Here is a 22962-nt window from a genome sequence, read left to right on the forward strand (position 1 = left end):
CTGGCTGTCCTGGAACTCACTCTGTAGACCAGGCTGGCCTCGAACTCAGAAATCTTCCTGTCTCTGCCTCCCAAGTGCTGGGATTAAAGGTGTGTGCCACCACCTCCCAGCCATTTTTTTTTTAATTGCAAGATTAGTAACTTATGTTGAGATGGAGTCACTCTATAGCCCAGGCTGAGCTCAAACTCATGGAAACCCTCCTGCCTCAGCCTTCTAAATACTGGGATTACAAGTGTGATCCACCTACTCAGCAAAACTGGTCATTTCTGATGTTTTTTTTAGAATTTTTTGTTTGTTTGGTTTTTGGTTTTGGTTTTTTTTGAGACAGGGTTTCTCTGCAGTCCTGGCTGTCCTGGAACTCACTCTGTAGACCAGGCTGGCCTCAAACTCAGAAATCCGCCTGCCTCTGCCTCCCCAGTGCTGGGATTACAGGCATGCACCACCACTGCCTGGCAGGAAGCCATGGAAGATGGGTTACTTCTCATCCAGTGTGGTTTTGCTTGTTGCCATTTCCAATGCATTTGAATTTGGACCCTTTGCTGGGATGGGCCACTGCGAGCTGGCTATTCAGTCTTCGAGAGACTTTGTCATCAGAGATAATAGCATTTGGAACCAGAAAGAAACTGCCATATGCCATCGGTCTTTCCAGTTTGTGCCTTCTGTGGGGATACAGAACAGTAAGTTGCTTAATAAAACTTGCTGTCTGAATGGAGGGACCTGCATCCTGGGGTCCTTCTGTGCCTGCCCTCCTTCTTTCTATGGATGCAACTGTGGACATGTTGTATGCAAAGAGCACTGTGGGTCTATCCTCCATGGCACTGGCTGTGTTCCCTGTGCAGATGCTGGCACGCCAGCTCCACTATTTTCCTCAGACCTTTCTACCTGGCTGTGATGGTCACGTGATGGAACAGAATCTCAAAGCATCCAGGGCTCCATGTCAAACACCGTCTGTGCTGACCACTTTTATGTTAGCTGGTGCCTGCCTTTTTCTAGAATATTTTTTTAAAGGCTTTAGGACTGAATCATTTCTAGTGTCATTGTTGTTGATTTGTTTTGTCTGATTTTGGTCTTTACCCAAGACTGCCTTCAAACTGGCTATTCACCTGCCCAAGTGCTGGGGTTGCAAGTGCATACTATCATGCCTGGTTTGTTAGTTGGTTTAAAAAACAAAAAGGTTACCTTATAGTTTAGGCTTACCTTGAACTTGCTACATAGCCAGGGATAACCGTGAACTCCTTATCCTCCTGTTTCCATTTCCCAGATTCTGGGATTATAAGTGTGCACCATGCACAGCTCCTTAGTTGACTTTTACTGTGACCCTGGACCTTGGTACATCCCCCACCCTCATTATTGATTTTAGCTACAGCCAGGTTGTTGGTTTTCAGGGCCAAAGAATTTGGTGTGCTCCCGGGAACAGGCTTTACTGAGGACACAGAGTGGCTTAAGAGTTTGTATCGTGCCCAGCCAGTGTTGTAAGGAGCCAAAGGAGATACGTGACAGGATTCAAGTAGCAGCAGGATGAGAACACTGTGACACTGGAGGCAGAGCGACTCTAGTCATCAAGAGACAGTGAGGAAGGAGAGCTCTGGGCAAGGCTGGGATGAGCAGCGATGGGCAGCAAGAGCTGTAAGTAGGAGCCACACCCTGCATTCAGCTGTTGGTGTCTTACATCACTTAGAGGAGATTTTCCCCACCACTCACAGTTTTCCTCGTCATGGACTTGTGGCCAGGATCATGACTACACTCCACACTCGTTCCTTCCTCTGCTGATGTCCCTACAAACCAGAACTTAGATGTAAGTCCTTGACAGAGCCAAGCACTCTAACAAGGCAGTTTGGCCTCCGGGTGAGCAGTGTACATCTTATAAGGAACCTGGCTGGGAACCTTCAACCCAAGGACTAAACCCCATGCCCGAGAGCTTGCCGGTCCCCAGCCCTACTGTGTCTAGCACGACAGGGCCCTAGCATCTGCAGCTTCACTTCTTTCACATCCAGCTACCTCCATCAGCCATAGGTCAAAAGCACTAATTGGGAAATCCCTGAAATAAGTAATTCACTTTTAAATCCCATGTCTTCCTCAGTATATGACCTGACTTGAAGTCAAGCATCCCATCGATCAGTTACCCAGTAGCTGGCTCGGGTATCAGATAGATTGGCGCTATTTCTCTTCAGTGGGTGTCAGAGATATAGAAGTGGAGGTTCATGTGCAGTCTTCTGCCTCTGGGGAGGGGCTGTCTCAGAAGCCATTATGTCATGGCACTACAGAGGAGGTGGTGAGCATTAGGGTCTGGGTGGTCCCACACTTTTCTTCCCAAGAGCACAAAGCACCAGGCTTTGCCTGGCTTTTATGCATACCATTTAAGCCTTTGACCTGCTGACATTGCCTCATCCTGAGAACTAGACGGGTCCTGCCAGGCACAGAGGCCATTGCTCCAACACTCATCCACGGCCAGAACTGTGCACATCTATAGACACACACACAGGCCTAACTCAAGAGAGAACAGCCTTGCAATCATTTATTCCTGCTAATTTTAATAAGGACACAGTCACATAGGTGATTAAGTGTCATTCATGACGCAGTACGTGCATGTAATTATATATGTATAGGGCTCTTTTAAACTTTAAACTGATAATATTTAGGTTAGACATTAAACCTCTCTTTCTCAAAAGCCTCCAAAATACAAAAGCCCATGTGGAAAGCTGCTGGTGCAGGACTACGACCTTGTCTCCCAGTGCGAGACACACTTGTGTCTGTGTATCTTCCCTCCTTCCCACCACATCTCCCCATAGTCAAGACGAGCCGAACAGTAGCTACTGTGCACAGAGCCAAACGGTTGTCACCCAAGGGCCACTTCACAAACTCCACACTGGCTCCAAGCCCTGCCCAAACCAGAAACCAAAACACAAATTCAGTTAGTGGATACCTGAGCACACAAGAAGACTCTGATGGAGGCTTGGCTGCGCTCACCCAGAAAGGCTGTCTTGGGTGAGGCCCCTGGAGGAGGACAGGAGCAGTGTGATGCCTCTGGATGTCTTGGTACCTCAAGCCACCCATCTGGGATCTGTAGTTTTTCAACCTGTGGGTCATGACCCCTTTTGGGGCAGGGCGTGAACAACCCTTTCGCAGGGCTCAAATATCAGGTACCCTGCGTATCAGATATTTATATTGTGATTCATAACAGTAGCAATATTATAGATATGAAGTAGCAACAAAATAATTTTATGTTTAGGGGGCTCACCATAACATGAGGAGCCATATTAAAGGGTTGTAGCACCAGGAAGGCTGAGGCATACTACACTGTAAAATCACACTTGCATTTCGAAGCCCCCGGACAGCTCCAGATGACTACTGTAGGGGCCTCCTTCCTCTTCTGTGCCCCAGGTACCCTGGCCCCCTTCTTTTCATTTCTTACCTCCATCTTCTCAGCCAAGCCTGCCCCCCTATCACAGGATCCCTTCATTTGACTCTTGGGCCTCAGGGATATGGGGTTCTCCCAGCATTGAGGGGTTGTATTCACTGGGCATTCCCAGTTATCATATTTTCTAATATTTTTAGTTCATTTGGTAAGATGTAATTGGTTTTCCTCCTCTTGACTACATTTCTGTGTCACCCAACTGAGACAGAGTGATGTCTGACATTCCCAGCCCCACCCTGGGATCTCTGGAGTAGCCACATTTCCTACTAAGGTAGACGTCTCTCCCCTCTACCAGATGGAGTGCCTGGACTCTAGGTGAAGCTGAGCCAAGGTGCTTGGCGACTGAAAGGCAGGTTGTCCTTGGGAGGAAGCCTGAGGAAGCTGTGGCCTCACCCTGTGGATGATGGGGTTTCCTACTTGGAAATTTTCTATTCCTGAGCATCCCAGAACGCTATATGTCCTGATGTAATGTAAGACTCTGGGGAGCCTTAGCTTACCAGGGATCCCCTGAGTGAACCACATGGAGCCAGAATCAATGCAAAAAGCAAGAGGAATTTATTGTTCCAGTGCACTGGGGTCGTCCCAGACCTGAAGGAGAGGCGGCAACCCTCTGGTGCCCATTCAGCGAGTTTTTATATGGTTTCCAGGGGCAGAATAGAGCATCAGCAACTAGGCACAATATGATTGGCGGAACAGTGCACCCTTTAAACTGATTGGTCTTTAGGGAATGAGGTGGCAAGGGCTTCCCTTGTCCGAAGGTGAGCAATGGTCTGTTCTGCCGAATGTGTCTCTACCAGCAGGTCAGTTCCCACCCTGTGGTCTGAGTAATGTTAATTAGCCTCTCCCTTCCAGAGGGGCTAGTATTTCATAACCTTCCCAAAGTTCCTTAGCTGACCTTTTCAGTATCAAGTGTTTGTGATGTGTACCTAAAGGGACAGGAACTGGCCAAGGAGGGAAGATAGAGAAAAATTATGTCTTTTAGTGTGTCATTGTAAATACACACCTCATATCTTATCATACACACACACATACATATATGTATGTATATATATACATACACATATATGTATATATATACATACACACACACGTGTGTGTGTGTGTGTGTGTGTGTGTGTATTCTGAAGCCAAAAATTAGTGACTGTAGCCTGAAAACACAGATTTAGGTTACTCCATATGCCATGCTCCAATACAGTAATGATTTCATGAAAAAAAATTAAAATAGAATGTGTGTGTGTGTGCGCGTGTGTGGGGTGGTGATGTGCCTGCATGTATGAATGTGCGTTATGTGCATGCCGGGTACCTGCAGATTCTAGAGGAGAGTATCTGATCCCCAAGAACTTGAGCTATACATGGTTGTGAGCTGCCATGTGGGTGCCGGGAACTGAGTCTGGGACCTCAGCCAGTGTTCTTAACCACTGAGCCATCTCTCCGGCCGTCTTGTGAAACTTTAATAATAAACAAAGAAAACCGCATAGGACAAGATACTTTAAAATGCAACCATGGTAACATCAGGAGGGCAGGAAACAGTGCAGGGGAGAGACCCTTACCATAGGCTTCCGATGCTATCTGTGACATTGTTAGTCTTTAAGTCCTGAAGGCCAGGGGTCTGTTTGTACATTCCCCAAAGGATTTTAATTGGCAGTCACACACTGAGGAGGGTAGTAAATGGTTATCTAAGGAGTTAAAGACAGGCCAAGATAAATGGGCTCTGTACCTGCAACATTCCAGCTTTCTGCAATCACTGAAGTTTTGATCAGTCTTGTAGAATGCTTACCTTAAATGTAACTGCCTAGAAATGGACACTGGGCCCAGGTTCTTCTCTGTGGCTTATTTACTCTGTGTTCATTGTGATCATCAGTAAGAGTACCATAGAGAGCCTCAGTGTGGCAGGGAGATGCTCAAGGCTTTGAGGACATTGACAATAATAAACCTTTGGGTTACGAACTTTCATCTTTATGTGGTAGATAAGCCGAGCTCAGTTTGCCCAAGGTCCTTCCTGGCTGTTCCTCTGTCTTACCCTGCCTCCTCTAGTCTCCTCCTCTATACAGCCATGGCTTTTACATGTCCAGGATCTCGGAGGCTCACACTGGGCTCTGGGGGCCCTACCTGGGTTCAGCCTCAGTATGCTGGTGCCTTCATTATCGGGGTTGTGAGCATTGTCTCTTCTCTCTGTGAGTGGTATCGTCATTTACAAAATAGCTCTTCTAGGATGTCACATGCCTCCCTTCCCTCCTTCCTTTTTTTCCTTGTGTCTTATTTTCCCTACCCATAATTCCTTTAGGCTGAATGGCACAAAAGCAAATGAAACAAAACCAAATTCTTGGGCAGAGTTTAAAAGTTTCAACCTTCAATTCAAAGGCAATAGTTTGAGACTTTCTCCACCCCCCAACCCCATGATGTCATTTCCTGTAAACACACTCCTTCCTGGTATCGGGTGCCCGAGGACAGATCCAGGAATTTGAAGAATACATTAGCTGCAGGGAAGCAGGGCCAGGGCCTCACACCAGGTGCAACTGCTCTGTGTAGGGACAGCTGACACTCCCCTGTTCCTGGGAGCAGATGTGGGCAGCATTAGGGCCAACTGAAACATGAGAAAGGAGCTGGCAGCTTTGAGAATCGCTGCCGACTGCTCAGGGACCCAGAACGCCTCCCTAATCTTCCTGGTCTGGGCGCCCCTTCCTCATCCTCTAATTTCATAAGTGCTGACCTTTCTCTGTTGGTTTATTCTAAATTGAAGAGAAAGTGGCCTTCTGATAAAAGTAGGGGCTGCAAAACAAGGCCTGTGCAGTGTTAGGATGGATGAATACACAGTTACAGGCAGCCAACGCGGATGGATGTGTATCCCGATGCTTTGACCCCCTCGGAAGCTTGTGCATGTGGGCAGCGAGGCTCCGGGCTGCCTAGAGGCTCTTGATAAAGATCACCAGGCTGCAGCACCGGTCAGGTGACCCACAGGGGCCTGCAGAGCACAGTGCATTCCTGCCTTGGGGCTGGGCTGGGCTGGGCTGGGCGATTCAGGCCACAGAATCCAGGTCTGTTGGACAGGGAAGGACTTTTAACCTGGGAGGAGGAGGAAGAAGGCGGAGACGGAACCCAGGTTCCTTCCTGGACAGTGGAAGAGTTCTTTCCTTGTATAGTAACCAAAGTCCCGGGCTAGAGGCACAACTCTGGGGGTCCAGACATCTCAGGTTTAGTCTTGTCTGGGAGAAAGCAACCTCAAGTCATGTTGAAATGGTGGGAGAGGCTTGTCTTCATCCTTTTGACCTGTTGCGGTGCTAGCATGAGCTCTGGGAATTGATTAGGAGGATCCAGGGCAGAAGCCTGAGGCCTGCGCAACTGGACAACCTGGATCAGATGCTGCGAGGCCTCTCAGCTGGTTCTGCAAGGAGTGCACCCCGAGAGGTCTTATTGCTTGAAGGAATACTCTCACTCCCCTGAAATGGTTGCTCCTGACTGGGGTCATGGAGTGTGGTCTGTAAAACTCCATGTTCCTGGCATCTAAGGTGGCTCCAGGATTAGACACTGGCTAGAGACTTTCAGGCATTTTGAGAGGAGGGTGCTGCGTAGGATATTGTAAATGTGGACTGTGACATGTCAGTCATATCTATGCCTTCATCCTTGAAGGGATGAGATAGCTAAGGTACCATTGTATAGACAGATAGATACTCCTTCGGTGATGGACAGGCCTACCTCCAGAGTTAGGCAGGTCTGTCCCAACAATTTAAGACAAGGCAGTCAGACACAGAATGAAGGCTCGGGTACCAGGCTTTGATGCTGCCTTTAGTTGCCTGATGAGATGAGATTCTCCAGCAAAGGCAGCTTCTGAGTGCTGGGAGCATCATGAAATCATGGCCTACACTCTCCTCAAGCGAGATTTATTGGAAGGATGATGGGTGACTCACACCAAGCGTCTACTCAGAGGGTCTTGGAAGAGGCAGCCCTGAGAATACGAAGGAAGGAAGGTAACTTAGGGGGGCCTCTCACCTGTGTATGACCCACTTGACCTTGTCCCATGCCTGACTCCTGTTTCCAGAATGTACTGACTGGCTACAATGGAGCCACAAGCCTAAACCACATGTAGGGCTCCATCTTACCCACAAGCCCAAGGGGACATGTAGACATGGTTCCCATGTCTACAGCTGTAGTAGAGTAGAGAGCTTTTGGCCTGTGTCTAAATAGAACAAAGCCCCAGAGAGACAGACAGCAGTCAAGGGGACTTGGTGACTGTTGGTGTCATGTGCAATGCCAGATACACAAACTGAGCAGGGGAGAAATATCTGGGTCATCTCAGCAGAATCAGTCCATGGGGATGACCAGAGGTGACACTAGCTGTTTCTCCACAGTACAGCATGTCTGCTTAGTTTCTGTTTAGTGGACTTGAGGACAGCAGGTCTCCAACCTCGGTGACTCAGCCTCAGGACACAGGGGCATGCCTTTAGCATGTCACGGGTATAGTAGGGAGGTCAGCAGGGCCAGTATCCTTCTCCTTGCCTGGCAGCCTCTGACACTTCCCAGGTGGCCTTCCTAGAAGGGAAACTCAATGGTCCTGTATAGTCATCCAGCGGCCATAGACAAACTGGGTTTACCTGAAAGGAGGGCTGGAAATGAACAAGAGCCGGGGAGAAGGGGGCGAGAGAAGGATGAAGCCAAGACAAGGTTCTGATCAAGGCTTCAAGTTTAATATTCAGCACTGCGTTTCTATAGGGCAAGGCCACAGACCCATCTTTTGTTTCAGCTGGATTATGTTGCAAAGCAAAGGTCAGTGGGCAGTCTATTCTTCTAAGTTCCTGGTGGAAGTGGCACGTGCAACCAAGGCAGGTGACTCCAAGAGGGTCGATAAGGTCCACTGTGGCAAGCACTCAAGGGCTGTTCAGCCTGCTCAAAGCTGGGAAGGCCACAGTCCTGACCACCAGCAATCTTCACAAGACCCCCTGAGGCATCTGCACCCCAAAGACAAAAAGACATGACAGAACCATGGAGTTGGAAAGCCCACAGTGCCACTGCTTAGAATCTAGACTATGAGGCCTTCTAGATGGTTCTAGTGCTCCATATTCAGTCTCTGGTCTGCAAGAGAAGGGTGTCTCCAGGGCAACCAAGGTTAGACTCACTTGTGTTTGCGTGTGTGCACGCGTGTGGGGTGTGGTGGGATGTGGGAGCCTTCTATAGAATGTGTACCCCACTAAGCATTATAACAACAGTACCACCTCATAGAGGACTCTCATCGCCCACGACTGCCTGTCAACACCTCCCACTCTGACAGTTCACTTCAGGGGGCTGTGTTGATGTTTGCATTCAATTCCGAATCTAGAGTTTCTACCACACAGTCTTTTCCTGAGACCACCAGCCTCAGAAAACTGGCCGACTAGAATGAAGGCACAACCCGAGGATACACTCAGACTGGTTGCCACCTACAAACAAGTCTTAATTTTCACAAGCCTCTCCAAAGAATATAGTGATTGACACCTTTGTCACTGGAGAGACAGACTTGTGTTTCCCTCCACCGTGGTTGCCCTCAGATGTCATCCACGGGAGAGGAGTTGGTTCTTTGATGGAGCTTAGAAGCATATCAGCTAGTCATCTTCTAGAACATATATCAACTCATGCAGTCAGCACAGGGACACAGATGTGGGTGAACTCGACTCTGATTTTATTTCTCCCAAGTTACGTAATCAAGAGCTATAAGACCACCGAGAAGCACCCCCTCTTTCCCTATAATCCTTCTGCTCTGAAACCCTTTCAACATCTGGGGTCTGGGCTGAAATACTCTGCAACTTTAGCCCTAGAAGCAGCTCTGTCTTATAGCGTGGCCCGAGAAAGGCAGACACAGGACTCTGTGACAGTGATGTAAATCTGTGTGTGTGTGTCCTTGTGGTTTGTTATAGAGTTGGTGATGCTTCTGGAGTGGTGGTCGGGCACGGAGTGTACCATCTACACCGACCCGAAGGCCTGCCCCCACTACGGGAAGGAAAACGCCATCGTGGTCCTCAATCACAAGTTTGAGATTGACTTTCTCTGTGGCTGGAGCCTGGCTGAGCGCCTGGGGATCCTGGGGGTAAGTGGGCTGTGCCTTCACCCTTCACGCTCCACCCCCTATCCCTCCCAGAGAGTCTGCCGTGCAACCTGCTGTTTGCTCTCAGTCTCTCAGAACTTCTAGGATGAACAGGGTTTGTTGCTGTTGTTGCTTTTATTTAGGGGCAGAGGTTGAGATAGGATCTTGCTCTGGAGGCCAGGCTGTTCTCAGCTTCCGAGTAAGTTGGGATTAGAGGCGTGAGCCACCATGCCCGGCATCGGCAAGGTGGTTTTATTTATTTATATTTTAAATTTTAATTTAATTTTTTTATAGTATGAAATGCTCTCAAAAGTTGTTTGTATTGGCCATTTTTTTTCCTCCTTGCCATGACAAAATACCAGATAAGAGAACTTGAGGTGGTAAAGTTGCCCCTTTAAGGGCACAGTTCTCCCTGGTGGAGAAGGGTGTCAGCAGGAGTGTAAGCAGCTGGGCAGTCCCATTTCCTCTGCAGTCAAGAAGCAGGGTGATGAATGCTTTTGTTTAGCTCGTATTATCATGTTTTATGCTTCCGTTCACTCCAGGGCCCTGGGCCATGGAATGGAACTACCCACAGTAAAGGTGGGTCATTCCAATTCAGTTAGCCTAATCTAGGTAATGTCCCACAGATGTTCCTGGAAGTGCGGCTCAGAGGTAAGTCTAGAGCAGCCGTTCCCAACTTACGGGTCACAACCCCTTTGAAGGCCGAATGACCCTTTTAAAGGGGTCGCTTAAGACCACTGGAAAACGCAGATATTTGCATTACCACTCATAACAGCAAAATTGCAGTTATGAAGTAGCAACAAAAATAATTTTATGGATGGGGCTCTTCACAACCCGAGGAACTGTTTTAAAGGGTCACGGTGTTAGGGAGGTTGAGAATGGCTGCCATAGGTCAGTCAAGTTGACAATATTAACCACCATGATGCTTCTAATTCTTGCTTAGGATCAGGATTAACATCTTGTGAGCAACACAGCTGGTTGTTTAATCCTTCCAGAAGCATCTATGAGTGGGTGCACACCTTTCCTGAGGGGGCAGAGGGGATCGCAATTAGAGAGAGTTTCATAGTCTGCTCATCCAGCTGTAATTGGATTGGACTGGAACTTGTGTAGTTTGGCTCCAATCCCTATCCTTGATTGCTTAGCTCGAAGGCACAGTTCACCCGACGATGGATCTGCTGCAGGCTTAAGAATGCAGAGTCTCTGGGCAGCAAGCCTCAATGGCAGAGTTTGGAATTGTTCCTAAAATCTGTTTCCCTCAAATTAGTTTGACTTCTTGCATGCAGCTTCCTTGCCTTTATAACTGGGTCTCTTTGGTTGGCTTAGCCATCTTTAACACATTGAGGTTATGAGCCTGTACCACATTAGTGACTCAAAGTCACCAAAAGCCTTCAGATATTGTCATGGGAACAAATACATTTTGGCCCCAGTATGGAAAAAGTCCCAGATGTTTTCCTGAGGACTTGGCATATGGGATGATGACCCACAGAGAGGCCGGCTAATCATGGTACACTTGGCTTTGGTAGCACATGCACACAAGTCCTTTATGTTTAGAATACAGAGCTGTGGCCACAAGGTATGGGAAGGGGGTAGAGAATTTGTGGCTCTGCTTCTTCCAACCAGGATAAGAGCTTTCTGGCAACAGGAGCTCTTTTGTGTCTCCATTTGTTTTCTCAGGGAGAGAGAGAGAGAGAGAGAGAGAGAGAGAGAGAGAGAGAGAGAGAGAGAATATATGAATGTGTGTGTGTCTGCATGCATGACTACATTTGCATTTGTGTTCATTTACATTTTCAGAACAAAAATGAAAATTCTAGTACAGAGGTTCCCACTCTGTCTATGGGAGACATATTCTAAGGCATCCCAAGGATGTCTGACTCTGGCTAATATCAGATTGTATATGTGCTGTGTGATATTTTTGTATATGTGCATTTTCTGACCTAAGAGTCTAGCTTGTGTATAAGGATAGCAAGAGGTGAATATTAACTAAACAGAGCAACTATAGTCACGATCCACAGTATAGAGTATTTAAACTTGGCATGCGGCTCTGGAATGTTCTGTTTAACATCTGCAGACCACATTGCCTCTGGGTGACTGAAGCCATGGATGAGGTAGGAAGCTACCATGTCCCGGCCATCTTGGGCTTGGAGGCAGTTGGTGATCTCCTGGAGACAGGTGGCTGTGCTGGCTTTCCTGTTCTGAGTGTGTTGGCTTTTCCTGTCCCTGTGGTAGGCCACTCTGAGGCCCTGTTAGCTTCCTGATCCACCCAGGGAACAGCATGGCCCTGGGCCCCATGGCTCTCATCCTTACACTGTGAGGTGGTGTGAATAAGAGTGGCTCCCATAGGCTAATAGATTTGAATGTTTGGCCACCAATCAGTGGTATTAGGTGTGGCCTTGTTGGGTGGGTGTGTCCTTTGCAGAGGAAGTGTGTCATTGGGGGTGGGTTTTCAAATGCTCCAGCCAGGCTGAGGGTCTGTCACACTTTCTGCTGCCTGCTGCTGATCAGGATGTAGAACTGTCAGTTACTTACCCAGCACCATGTCTGCTTGCGTGCTGTCCTGCTTGTGCCTTGACATAGTGGCCGTGGTCAGGGTGTCTCTTTACAGCAATAGGGCAGTTATTTTCTACACTTCCCAGTAAACACCAGAGCCCCAGTTGCTGTTCAGTTTGCAAGGAAGCAATTGGCAAGTCTGATTTCCCAAACTTCCCCTCTTTCCTTGTGATAGGTTATTTCTCTGCTGGTGAAAGGAGCCAGTTCAAACCAGATTAGATTATAATAAATGCAGGTTTATTGGGAAGCTGCTCTTGGGAGAGCTCACTGGCCCCAAGGATCTAGGCCAGGGGAGTCACCATAGAGAGAGAGGAAGGGAGAGGAGGGAAAAAAGAGAGGAAGAGCACATTGCAGGGAGAAAAGAGGGAGGGAGAAGAGGAGGAAAAGGAGAAGGAAGAGGAGGAGGAGGAAGAGGAAGAGGAAGAAAGAGGATGAAGAAGAGGATGAGGATGAAGGAGGAGAAGAGGAGGATGAAGGAGAAGAAGAAGAGGAGGAGGAAGAGTAGGAGAGACCAAAATGTCTGGGGGAAGGGCAGCCCAACCCCTGGGCTAGAAAGTTGAGGGTTCTGGGTCCTTGTATGCCAGGTAGGGACTGAGGGATGCTGGGAGAACCTGAAGGCCAGGTCTGCTTTAATAAGTAAAATATGCACCTTAGTCCCTTTTCCCAGGGTCCAAAACCAAACCCCTTGGAAGAAGCAGGGTCTGAGCTGGAACCCTGTTTTGGGAACTTGAATGCGCAGGCCAACTGCTAGCAGAACCAGCTTTGTGGCTAAATGTAGCATGCCTCACTGGGGGCAGGCTAGGGGTGGGGCTGCGGGACACTGAAGTTCAGAGAAACTTGCACATGGCCCAGAATCCAGGGAGAGGCCTGTGACCCAGAGTCCACAGCCAGGGGGAAGGAAGCAGGCGTTCAGGAGAAAGGGATTGATGTGACGCACAGGGAGACGTGAGGTAGAAAGTTGGGACTCAGGGCCTGAGGGACAACCTTAGGCCAGATGGGTGACCCTGGGTCACAGAGGACACCTATGAGAAGAGCACAGATCTAGAACTAGGGAGAGAATGGGACCCAGAGCTGGAGAAGAGACTGACTTCCAGAGAAGGATCTGGGACTGGAGGTCATTACAGGGCCAGATCTTCATGGAGCAGAGACACTGTCTCCTCAGCCTAGGGTTTTCCCTTACCACTTTGAGCCCTGGGAAGGCATTCCACCTCTGAGCGCTGGGTAAAACACAGATGAACCAAAGCAGGACATGGCCCCTCCTGCCAGCCAAGGACTTCAGATCTACATGGTGACTCACTAAATGAATATTAGAGTCAGAGAGTTTTCATTTTTATTACCTTTAAACTTGAACAACCTAGGTTGGATGTAATGGGTGGGGGCTGGAGCTTGGAGTTGGGGAGACTCCACCAAGAGGTTCAGCAAGCAGGCCTCAGACTTTAACCCAGGGCAGTGTCACACCATGAAGTGTGTGTGTGTGTGTGTGTCTGTTCTAGTGTCCCCAAAGGAACTGAGGGGAGAGAAGGTGAATCACTTGCCCATTTTCTCCCAAATGCCAGAGAAGCAGCCAGCGCCATTGCTGCATGGACTTCATGGCTTTGGGAGAAGTGGAGGAGGGAGAGCAGGAGAGGAGGGAGAGCAGGAGAGGAGGGAGAGGAGAGGAGGAGGGAGAGGTGGGGAGGAGGGAGAGGAAGAGGAGCAGGAGGAGGAGCAAGAGGAGGAGGAGGAGGAGGAGGAGCAAGGCTGAACTATCACTGCTGGATAGGGGCAGAAGTCAAAGGCCATGCATGAGGGCTCTTAGACACAGGCTGATTTTTTTCCTACTGGGGCCAACTGTGACCTAGGGATGGCTAGGGAGTGTGTCACCATGGGGCACAGTGGACCAAAATCTTCAGGTCCTACTTGCTTGTCTTTTTGCCTCAGTGAAGCATGAGCGTGCCAGGGTCAAATTTCGGAGTTTCTGGCCAGTGCCAGGCCTAGCGCTCCATCAGTGATGTGCCACCCTGCGGCTGCTGTCAGCACTCCTCTGCCACCCAGGCTGCGGCCATGCAGGCTAACTCTGAGGCTAGCTGGGAGATTCTGCCTCAGATCCTTAATGGAGCCATGTGTCTTCGTCATCTCTAGCAGCATGTGGTCTCCAAAGTGAGCAGGATAAAGCACAGGCACACAGACTAGTGACTCTCTCATGGTTGGGGAGGCGGGCTCCAATTAGCTGGAGTTCTAGCACAGCGCTCCAGGTCTGTGGTCACGTGACTGTCAGAGGGATCGGCTCCTGAAACGTTGGCTTGGCGCTTCTGGCTGTCCTCCAAGCTTAGTGACAGGCCTACTGTCTATGCCTCAATCCCGGACACACAGGCCTGCTGGAGGCTTTCCCCCGAACACAGAAGCCCCTTCTCCCAGGATGTATGCAATGCCGAAGAGTGGGAGCGAGCACCCCAAGCAGAAGTCACAGCCCTGTGTAACGGAAACTTCTCTCTCAGATTCCATTTGCTGAGAGGTGAACTCGGAGCACAGCCCACACCCAGGGTTACTTCTAGGTCATGGGACCATCTTAGGGGCCACCCACCATACCATGGCGTTTTGTTTGAGACCTTCTCTTCTTCCTCTTGGTAAATATCCTATCCCTTAGGTGATGCAAGGAAGCATGGCCAGGAGAACAGGTTAGAATTTGTTGCATTTCTCTGTGCAAAGAACAGGCCAAGCAAAGAATTGTTGCTAATTTTCAAGTCTTAAAAGTTTCGTTTTCAGATGATATTTTGCTCATGTTTTTTTCTCTCTCTCCCAACCCCTCCCCCACCTTTCTACCTGCTCAACTTTATGTTTCTCCCTCCCTCCCTCCCTCTCTTTCTCTCTCAAAAATAAAAAAAAAAAAATTGAAACAAATGATTATTATCCTGGGGTGTGAGGTTGGCGTGTTCTTTGATGGTGGCCTTAGTCATGGAGCATCTGCCCTTAACTTCCCAGCTCTCAGGGCGCTGAGACTGAGACCAGCCACCAGCTAGTGGGGAGGGGCCTGATGAGCTCTTCTAGGCTGGGGAAGTGAGCCTACTGAAGGCAGATTAGAGTATATGTAAAGGCAGGGTTGTTGGATAAGTTCACTGTTCCCAAGGAACTAGGCCATGGAAGTCACCACGGGAAAGGGAGACAGAGGGGAGGGGGAAGAGGGGGAAAAAAAAGCACCTTTACACAGAGAGGGAGAGAAGGAAGAAAGGCAAGAGACCAGAAAGTCTGCAGTGTACAGGGCAGAGCCTCGGAGGAGAAGCCCAGCCCCTGGGCTGGAAACTTCAGGATGGCGAGCAGTATGGTACGCAAGGGAGGGGACTGAGGGATGCTGGGAGAACTTTGCCACCAGGTCTGCTAACTATGCACCTCACTGTTTGTCTGGGGTCTGAATCACAATCAGGCCTAACACCTCCTGCTTATTTCTGACCCCCAAGAGCTCTGAGCACACACCTCCTATTGAAACTGGGGCCTAATTCATTTCTTACAACATCTTAGCCAAGATTAATTGGCACCCTCTCTGCAGACTTAGGCAGGCCCTGTTGTGACAGCTAGAGTAGACAGATGTGTTACTTTAAGCCCTGATGGCTTATTTACTGACCCAGGCAGGGTGGGGCGTGGTGCCCGGGATGGACCTGGTGTTACACAGATAAGGAACCTAAAGGTGACCAAGAGAATTCTGAGTAGAAAAAAGTCCCAGGCAGCTCACACACAGGAGGAGCCAGCCCTAAACTGCAGTCCTAAGCCAGACACGTCAGGGCCTCTTTTATGGTACCAACTCCCCTGGCACGTCAGTTAAGTTAGCCTGTACTGGCCAGGAGTGAGTCAGGCAGAGACAAGGCTGCCTGACAGCAGAACTGACCCCTCTCCCTTCTGCAAACCATCCTAGCCAATGACATATGTTCCACACTAGCTACCCTCACAGACACCCATCTGTTCCTCCCCCGGGCCCTGCACACCTGCTCCAGAATCGTTCAGTTGGCCTTATCACGGACACCTGTCAGAGCAAGGTGTCCCGTTATCTCCTGCCTGTAAGGTGTCCTGTGTGTGTCTGCTCTTGCTTACCCCTTACCCCCCCTCCCCCCAATACTTTCTGCTTATCTTCCTAGATACTCTGGCCTTAGGCGGTTCTAGAAGTATCTGGGCCAGCCTTTCAGAATAGTAAGGGTGGGGTGGGGTGGGGCGAGGGCCATGGGGGTGGTAAGGGCAGGAACTCTTTTTATCTGTTTTGTTCTGGCTGCATCACAGGACCTCAGAGAAAAGTCAGTGCAAATACCCTTGCTGCTCTCAGCATACTTCTTGGCCAGGAAACACCCCTCCTCTCCCCCACTGCACCCTGCACACCTGTCAAATCTAGAAACGTCTGGGGCTCGCCCCAGGGAGGAAGAGGCTGAGTGGGAGGAAACTTTATTCAGTGAGGAAGGACCTTGTGTACTGGGCTGGCTTCTGATAAATGATGTGTGGTTATTTCCAGCCTGAGAGAGAGAAATTCTTAGAGAGCGCTTTTGTTTAGAAGGTTTGGTCTGTGCATTCCCCCACCCCCACCCCATCCTGAGGGCTGTGACTAATCGTGAACAGGCTTCATTTTGTTTAGAGAGACTCTCAGGACTTCCTGGTAGGAGGCTCCATAGCATTTTCCTGCATGTGAGGCCCTGGAAAGCCAGAACTGGGCCAGCACCACAAGAGAGATGTACCACATCATAGAGTGTCTCAGCCCTTTGGTGCCCACTGACGTGCCCTGGTGCCCACTGACATGCCCGCTTCATCATTTTGAGCTCTGCTCTCATCTCCATCATCCCAGAGCTCCCTGTCCCAGGAGGGCAGCTGTGTAGTCTGTGCTGGGGGAAGGGGCTAATCAAACCTCCAGTGTGCTACCCACCATTTGCCTCTAGACTCTTGTCACAGACAGTCCCACACACCTATGTGTCCCCAGCATTGAAACCCTGCCGGGCCTAAAGGGAGTCTTTGCATGGACTGGACAGTTTGAGCTTCATGTTTCCAGGAGATAAGCTCTCATGTCATGGGTGGGAACCGAGGCTGAGCTGGCAGTTGCTTTGCTTGTCCTCTGGTGTGACCAGGCTAGCCTGACCCCAGGGTAGGCAGGCCCCTGTCAGACTTCGGTCTTGGCTACTTGTCTCTATCTAGTTTGCATGCAAGGAACAAGCTAGAATGCTGAAGAGTAGCTCTTTGACCTGCTTACTTTTGACAAACTTCTCACCCTTCAAAGTTTCACTGAAATGACCTTATTTATTTATTTATTTATTTTTAAGTGAAAAGTTTTAATTTGAAACTTTAAGAACAAAATGAAGAAAAGCTCCTGATCACTAAACTTCATTAATTAAAATTTGTTAATTGTATTTATTGTGCATATGTGCGCACACACGAACACATATGACTTGGTACATGTGTGTGTGTGTGTGTGTGTGCACACGCGCGTGTGTACGTGGAGGTCAGAGGGTAATGCATACGATTCTTCATAGGATTCTTTTCTCCCCTTTGCCTGTGTGGGTCTGGGGAGTTCTGTCTCAGGCCACCAAGCATCTTTCCCCATTGAGCCAGGCATCTTGCCAGCTTTAATTTTTATATATTTAGTGGCAATAACCACCATGGCTAGACCCTAAGGGACCCACTGATAAGCCTTCAGGAGTGGTTTTATGTTTGAACCTAGTAAAGTATTAATACAAATGCAGCCTTAAGCAGGGGCCACCTGCTGAGTGTCCTCAGCCCTGGGCTGGTTTCTGCCAGACCCTGGGGGTTTGGGTTTAGAGGACAGAAAGCCCTGGCTCCTAACCTGCAAACCTGACACTGGTTTGCATTTTTCACTTGGCAGGCTGCTGTCCTGGACCCAGAAGGGGTCTCATTTGCAGTCTGGTAGTGAGATGAGTTAAAAGCCACCAAATTTGAGGGTTAAGATGCCTGGAGCCCCATGCTATTTAAAGCAGTTTTTTGTTTTGCCATCTGGTCATACAATGCACTGTTTAGTTGAAGATGCTAAATTCTGGCTCAGAGAATGGCTGTGTTCCCCGAGAGATGGCCTCCCTAGCTGGGTGGGGCACCCATGGTAATGAACTTCTTAACCCTCATGCCCCCATATACCCTTAGCTTTCACCCCCTTTTCTCACCTCCAAAAAAAATCTCCAGAACTTTTTGATCTAAAAACTGGCCACGGTAGACACTTAATTCAGCACATGGTGGATATGGGTTACCCTATATTAATTTTAGGTTTTCCTAGATATATTTACATCTTACTGCCTTATTAATTTCCAGGATGTCAGTCAAGAATGAGTTAAACTTGTAAAGCCTCTTAGCATAGCCCCTCCCTCTCTCCCTCCATCCATTTCCTGTTTATGTAAGGTGAGAATTTTATATGGAGTGAATTTTATATTAATGGCTGTAAATTAAGGCTTGACTAATCCGATTTGTAGTTGGCCAGCCAACTGCATGCTCCCAGAGAGTGAACATTTTCAGCTCTATGGATCACATTGTCTGTATGACTACCATTCACCCATGATAGCAGCTGAATTGCTCCTGCATTCAGGTGAATGCTTACCCTGTACCAATAAAACTGCACTGAAACCCGTGGGCATCAGAGTGGCCCTTGCGCTCTGGTTTGCAGCTGTAGCTGTACTATTACATATTGTCAGATGTGTAGTATACCCTGTAGCCAATGAATGCTTTTACTGTGGGACCTTGAAGTGACTCTTGGTGACGTATGACAGTGATGGGAATAGACTCTTTTTTTTCCCTAGAGCTGAGGACCGCAAACCCAGGGCCTTGCGCTTGCACTGAGCTAAATCCCCAACCCCCGGGAATACAGACTCTTGAGTCACCTCTAGTTGAAGCCCTAGATTCTCACAACCCACTAGGGCAGCCTTCTCCACCAGCTACCAAAGGCCAAGTGCTAACACTCACTTGTGTCTCACAGGAGAACCACAAACAGGAAGTGCACCCAAGAATGCAGCTATGATTGATTGGCTGGGTGAGACTGACCACCCACCCAGCCCAGTAGCTGCCCTGGTAGACCCAACAGCACCTCTGTGGGTGGTAGTGTGGGTCATTCTGTAATTCCTGAGCACTCCATATGTAATTTTTGCAAGATCCAGTATAGAATCTTAAAAATAAGTTTTAACTTCCAGAAAGAAGAGCTTAATTTGCCCGTGGAAGTTTTGTGTTTGGATCCATTTGCTCTCATCAGAGATTAAAGTGAGGTCAGGCAGGAATGTCCCTTCCTGTTCCCTGGAGTCTGACGTCTAGTGTGGACACAGGGCAGTGAGCTACTAGGGTGGACTATGACCCCAAAGATGGTTTGGTTATCAGGGTGACAGGCACAAGAGTAAGATCATCTCTAATCAGGCAGTTTACTCCCTCATCTGAGACTTTAAAGTTACTCCATGCTGAGAAGAAAAAGCTGGGTGTAGATGTAGGTGAGGCCTCCTCAGAAGTTTACCTCAGGGCCCCAAGCATGATAGAAATGCTACGAGTCTTAGCCATGAAGACACTGAGTGGAAGATAGGAAAAGGGGAGAGAAGGGAGTGGGTGATGTGAAATGCCTGCTCTTCCCTTCAGGCAGCGAAGGCTTAGGACCTTAATAGACAGCTGTCAAAAAAGTGCTCAGCTGCCTACAACGGTCCACACTGCCGGTGTGGGTGGGTGAGCATCCATCTCAGTCAGGGAGCGTCTCAGTCGATTCCATAGTGGAGAGTAAAAATACGAATGGTGGCGGTGGTCAGGGTGCCGAGTGGGTAAAGGGCTTGCCAGGCAAGTATGGGACCTGAGTGTGTATCCCCATAACTTCCGTGCAGCTCAGGACACGTAGTGCGAGTGTCTGGAATTCTACTGCTCCTACGGGGAGGTGAGCAGTGGAGACTGGAGAGTCCCCAGACACTCGTGGGCCGTCTAACCTGGCACGTACAACCGACAAACAACAAGATGCTCTGCCTCAAACAATGTAGAAGGCAGGGACTGATACCTGGAGTTGTCCCCTGGCCTCCATGTGTCTGCATTCTGCATTCATGCACATGAATGTGCTCTCTCTCTCTCTCTCTCTTTCTCTCTCTCTCACACACAGAGAAAGAGAGAGAGAGACAGACACAGACAGACAGACAGACAAGTCCAGCAAAGTGAAAGTCATTTTGCATCTCCCTGACTCATTAGATTCCCAAGTTCCCCACCCCACCCCTGGTGCCCACACAGTGTGGTCATGGAGCAACTGTTGGAGACTAACCACAGCTACCCTGGCCTGAGGAGTTTGGCTATTTCCAGCCGCAGAGATGAATAAGAGCATCCATTTGAGCCAAGTTGATTTCCCAGCTTCCCCTGCTCCCCATGCCAGCTATGGGGCTCCTCAAACTCTGCTGGCCTCTGCTCGCTAGTCTGTCACGTCATGAATCTTGCTGGCCTTGCCTGTACGAACTCAGTGGCTTTGCTGATGGGTTGATCTGTGGGATGGTATTCTATAGACTTGCCAGACAGAACTTCAGGTTGGGCTTGGTGAACACACAGATGTCAATCATCTAGGAGGGCTGTGGTCCATGAGAGAGTATCCTCAAGCATCTGTGCACATCTGCAGACCCCTGTCCATGGAGCAGCCCACCCAGGGATGAGTCAATGCAGTGGGAAAGAGGAAGGACTCCAAGCCCAAAGGCTTTGGCTTTGTAGCCTTTGGTATGGCTGGCTATTCCTTCCCCATAAGAGCTCCAAGAGCCATGTCTCCTTCACAGATACCCTGAGGTGGTTCTTCTATTTCAGAACTCCAAAGTCCTGGCCAAGAAAGAACTGGCTTATGTCCCAATCATTGGCTGGATGTGGTACTTCGTGGAAATGATCTTTTGCACACGCAAGTGGGAGCAAGATCGGCAGACGGTTGCCAAGAGCCTGCTGCACCTCCGGGACTACCCAGAGAAGTATCTGGTACGTAGGCAAAAGAGCCGTGTGCTGTCTGGCTCCTGTGGAATTATGTGTGGCTACCACACATAGGAGTCACTTTAGGACTCTTCTGCGGGTGACCACTGAATTGAGTATGACCTGGAATGACATGTGACCTGAGGGCACTTTGGGGCTGACCTGGCGTCAAGTGTGACTATGAACTTCTTTGGCACTGTGGCCTCTGGTTGAGCTTGGGGTTGTGTGAGCGTGGGATCCTCCTGTGTGACCATTCATTATCTTTTGCTTTTCAGTTCCTGATCCACTGTGAGGGCACACGGTTCACAGAGAAGAAACACCAAATCAGCATGCAGGTGGCCCAAGCCAAGGGGCTGCCCAGCCTCAAACACCACCTGCTGCCGCGCACCAAAGGCTTTGCTATTACTGTGAAGTGCTTGCGAGATGTTGGTAAGGATGCTGGCTAAACAGGGGATCTTTGAGGCTAGGTGGGACCTGGGACAAGAGGCAGGTTCCAGTCTGGTTGGGCACCTCACGTTTCTGCATCCCAGTGAATACTTCCCTCTGCTGGTCAACGGCGGTACTGCACTGTGAGTGCAGAAGGTGCAGGCTCCCTGGAGGACCCCTGAGATGGCCTGGCCATGGAGCTGCAGTCTTTGAGGCCATCTCTTGCTTGTCTATTGCTGACAACCACCTGTAGATGATCTGACCTGTACTCTAGGGCAGCTGACCCATGAGTCTGGAGTCTTAAGCCAGTGTAGATAAAAAGCAGAAGGCAGCAGTGGTCAGTTGCCACTGGCATTCTAACATGACTTCTTACATTTCCTTATTAACCTTTCTCTTCAGTTTAAAACATGTTTCTTGTTTTCATAGGTAAGCCCTTCCTCTCACATCTCTTACTCCCTGGGCCTTCGGCTCCAAAAGAGGCTTGACTTTTTACCTGGGCTGGATAGGACTTGACACTGCTTCAAGTGTGAAGGCACCACAGAGCTTGGGCAGGCCTTCCTAGAGCTTCATGTGTTGGGCATGCCAGGAAAATGCTTTATCCCAGAGGAAGAGGTGGGCCAAGCTGGCCCTACTCTGTTGCCAGAGGCAGGTCAGATGTGGCTTCTGGCTCCCTGCTACTAGCTTCTATAGCCTTGTCGTTATCTCTTGTGCGGGGGTCTTCCTTAGCCCCCATGGCAAGGATTTAACCAGGGCACCAAGGACATCAACAGGTTAAATATCTTCTGGGCTAGTGCCCACTTTAGGCATCAGAGCCCACCAATGACAGGAGAGTGGTTGGGCCTTTAAGGACAGTGCCTCTAGATACTCCTATAAGGCAGCATGGGGACCCTTTCCCATTGAGAAAGATAGTGGACCTACAGACCTGTAGCGGGGTTAGGCATCAGGGGAAAGAAACGGATGGTGATTTTATAACATTGAATTCGTGTTCTTCATATTTCCAAGTGATCCAGGGATGGTTTACAATTTCAGTGATTCCCCTGCTACTTTTACTAACATTAACTGCAGACGTCTAAAGCTGTCAGGCCCGGGTCAGGATCATATACATCATCGTTAGTACAGTGGGCTCCGCCTGCATGTGTAACTGGCATCTGTCACCTCAGCCCTGTGTGATGATGGCTTTGTAAGCTCACTCTCCAGAACACCTAAGTTTGGAAGATTGCGTGATGCAGCTAAGCAAACTTCCCACTGCTGGGAAAAGGCGGCTGTGGGCGCCACACCCAGCCGCACTGATTCCTGCCTTTCTCTGCTGCCATCTGTTTCCACCATGTTTTTACACATTCTACCCACTTGCTTCTGTCATTAAGTCATCCGTTCTTTGATCCAATAAGCATTTCTGGAGCCTGACCTGGGTCCCAGGGCTCCCGCAGCAAGGTTGGATGGAATGTGGAATATAGCGACGAGATAACTTGGAATGCGCTTATAGGATAAGTTACTGTTACAGGGGCTTTTAGGGCTCTCATTTGGGCTTTCATAGTAAAGAAATAGAGACATCTATATTAGAAGCCTGTTACCCTTTCTGCTGGGCGCAGTCTCCTGAGTTATCCATCCAGAGTCACTGTTAGCC

General features: G+C 49.2%; 1 protein-coding gene and 1 pseudogene across 4 annotated transcripts in view, besides 1 other annotated feature; both read left to right on the forward strand.

The window, feature by feature from the left end:
• Positions 1–22962, forward strand: part of Agpat4 (1-acylglycerol-3-phosphate O-acyltransferase 4 (lysophosphatidic acid acyltransferase, delta)) — a 101165-nt gene that overhangs the window by 70967 nt on the left and 7236 nt on the right. For 2 of the 4 annotated variants that reach the window (XM_006523345.3, NM_026644.2), the window contains exons 3-5: positions 9301–9470; positions 20760–20921; positions 21188–21341. In XM_006523345.3, coding sequence (XP_006523408.3) covers positions 9301–9470; positions 20760–20921; positions 21188–21341 — 486 coding nt within the window. The remainder of the gene's footprint in view (positions 1–9300; positions 9471–20759; positions 20922–21187; positions 21342–22962) is intronic. The other 2 variants (XM_006523347.3, XM_006523348.4) reach the window with 1 other exon arrangement.
• Tdgf1-ps2 (teratocarcinoma-derived growth factor, pseudogene 2) lies at positions 459–994 on the forward strand (annotated as a pseudogene).
• Positions 14500–16296: an enhancer, noted in NCBI's record as "VISTA enhancer mm156". NCBI's record gives its function as "enhancer in: other[3/4]" and the evidence as "EXISTENCE:transgenic organism evidence [ECO:0001131][PMID:17130149]".

Source organism: Mus musculus, chromosome 17 (assembly GCF_000001635.26).
Source record: "Mus musculus strain C57BL/6J chromosome 17, GRCm38.p6 C57BL/6J".
Classification (NCBI taxonomy): Eukaryota; Metazoa; Chordata; class Mammalia; order Rodentia; family Muridae; genus Mus; species Mus musculus.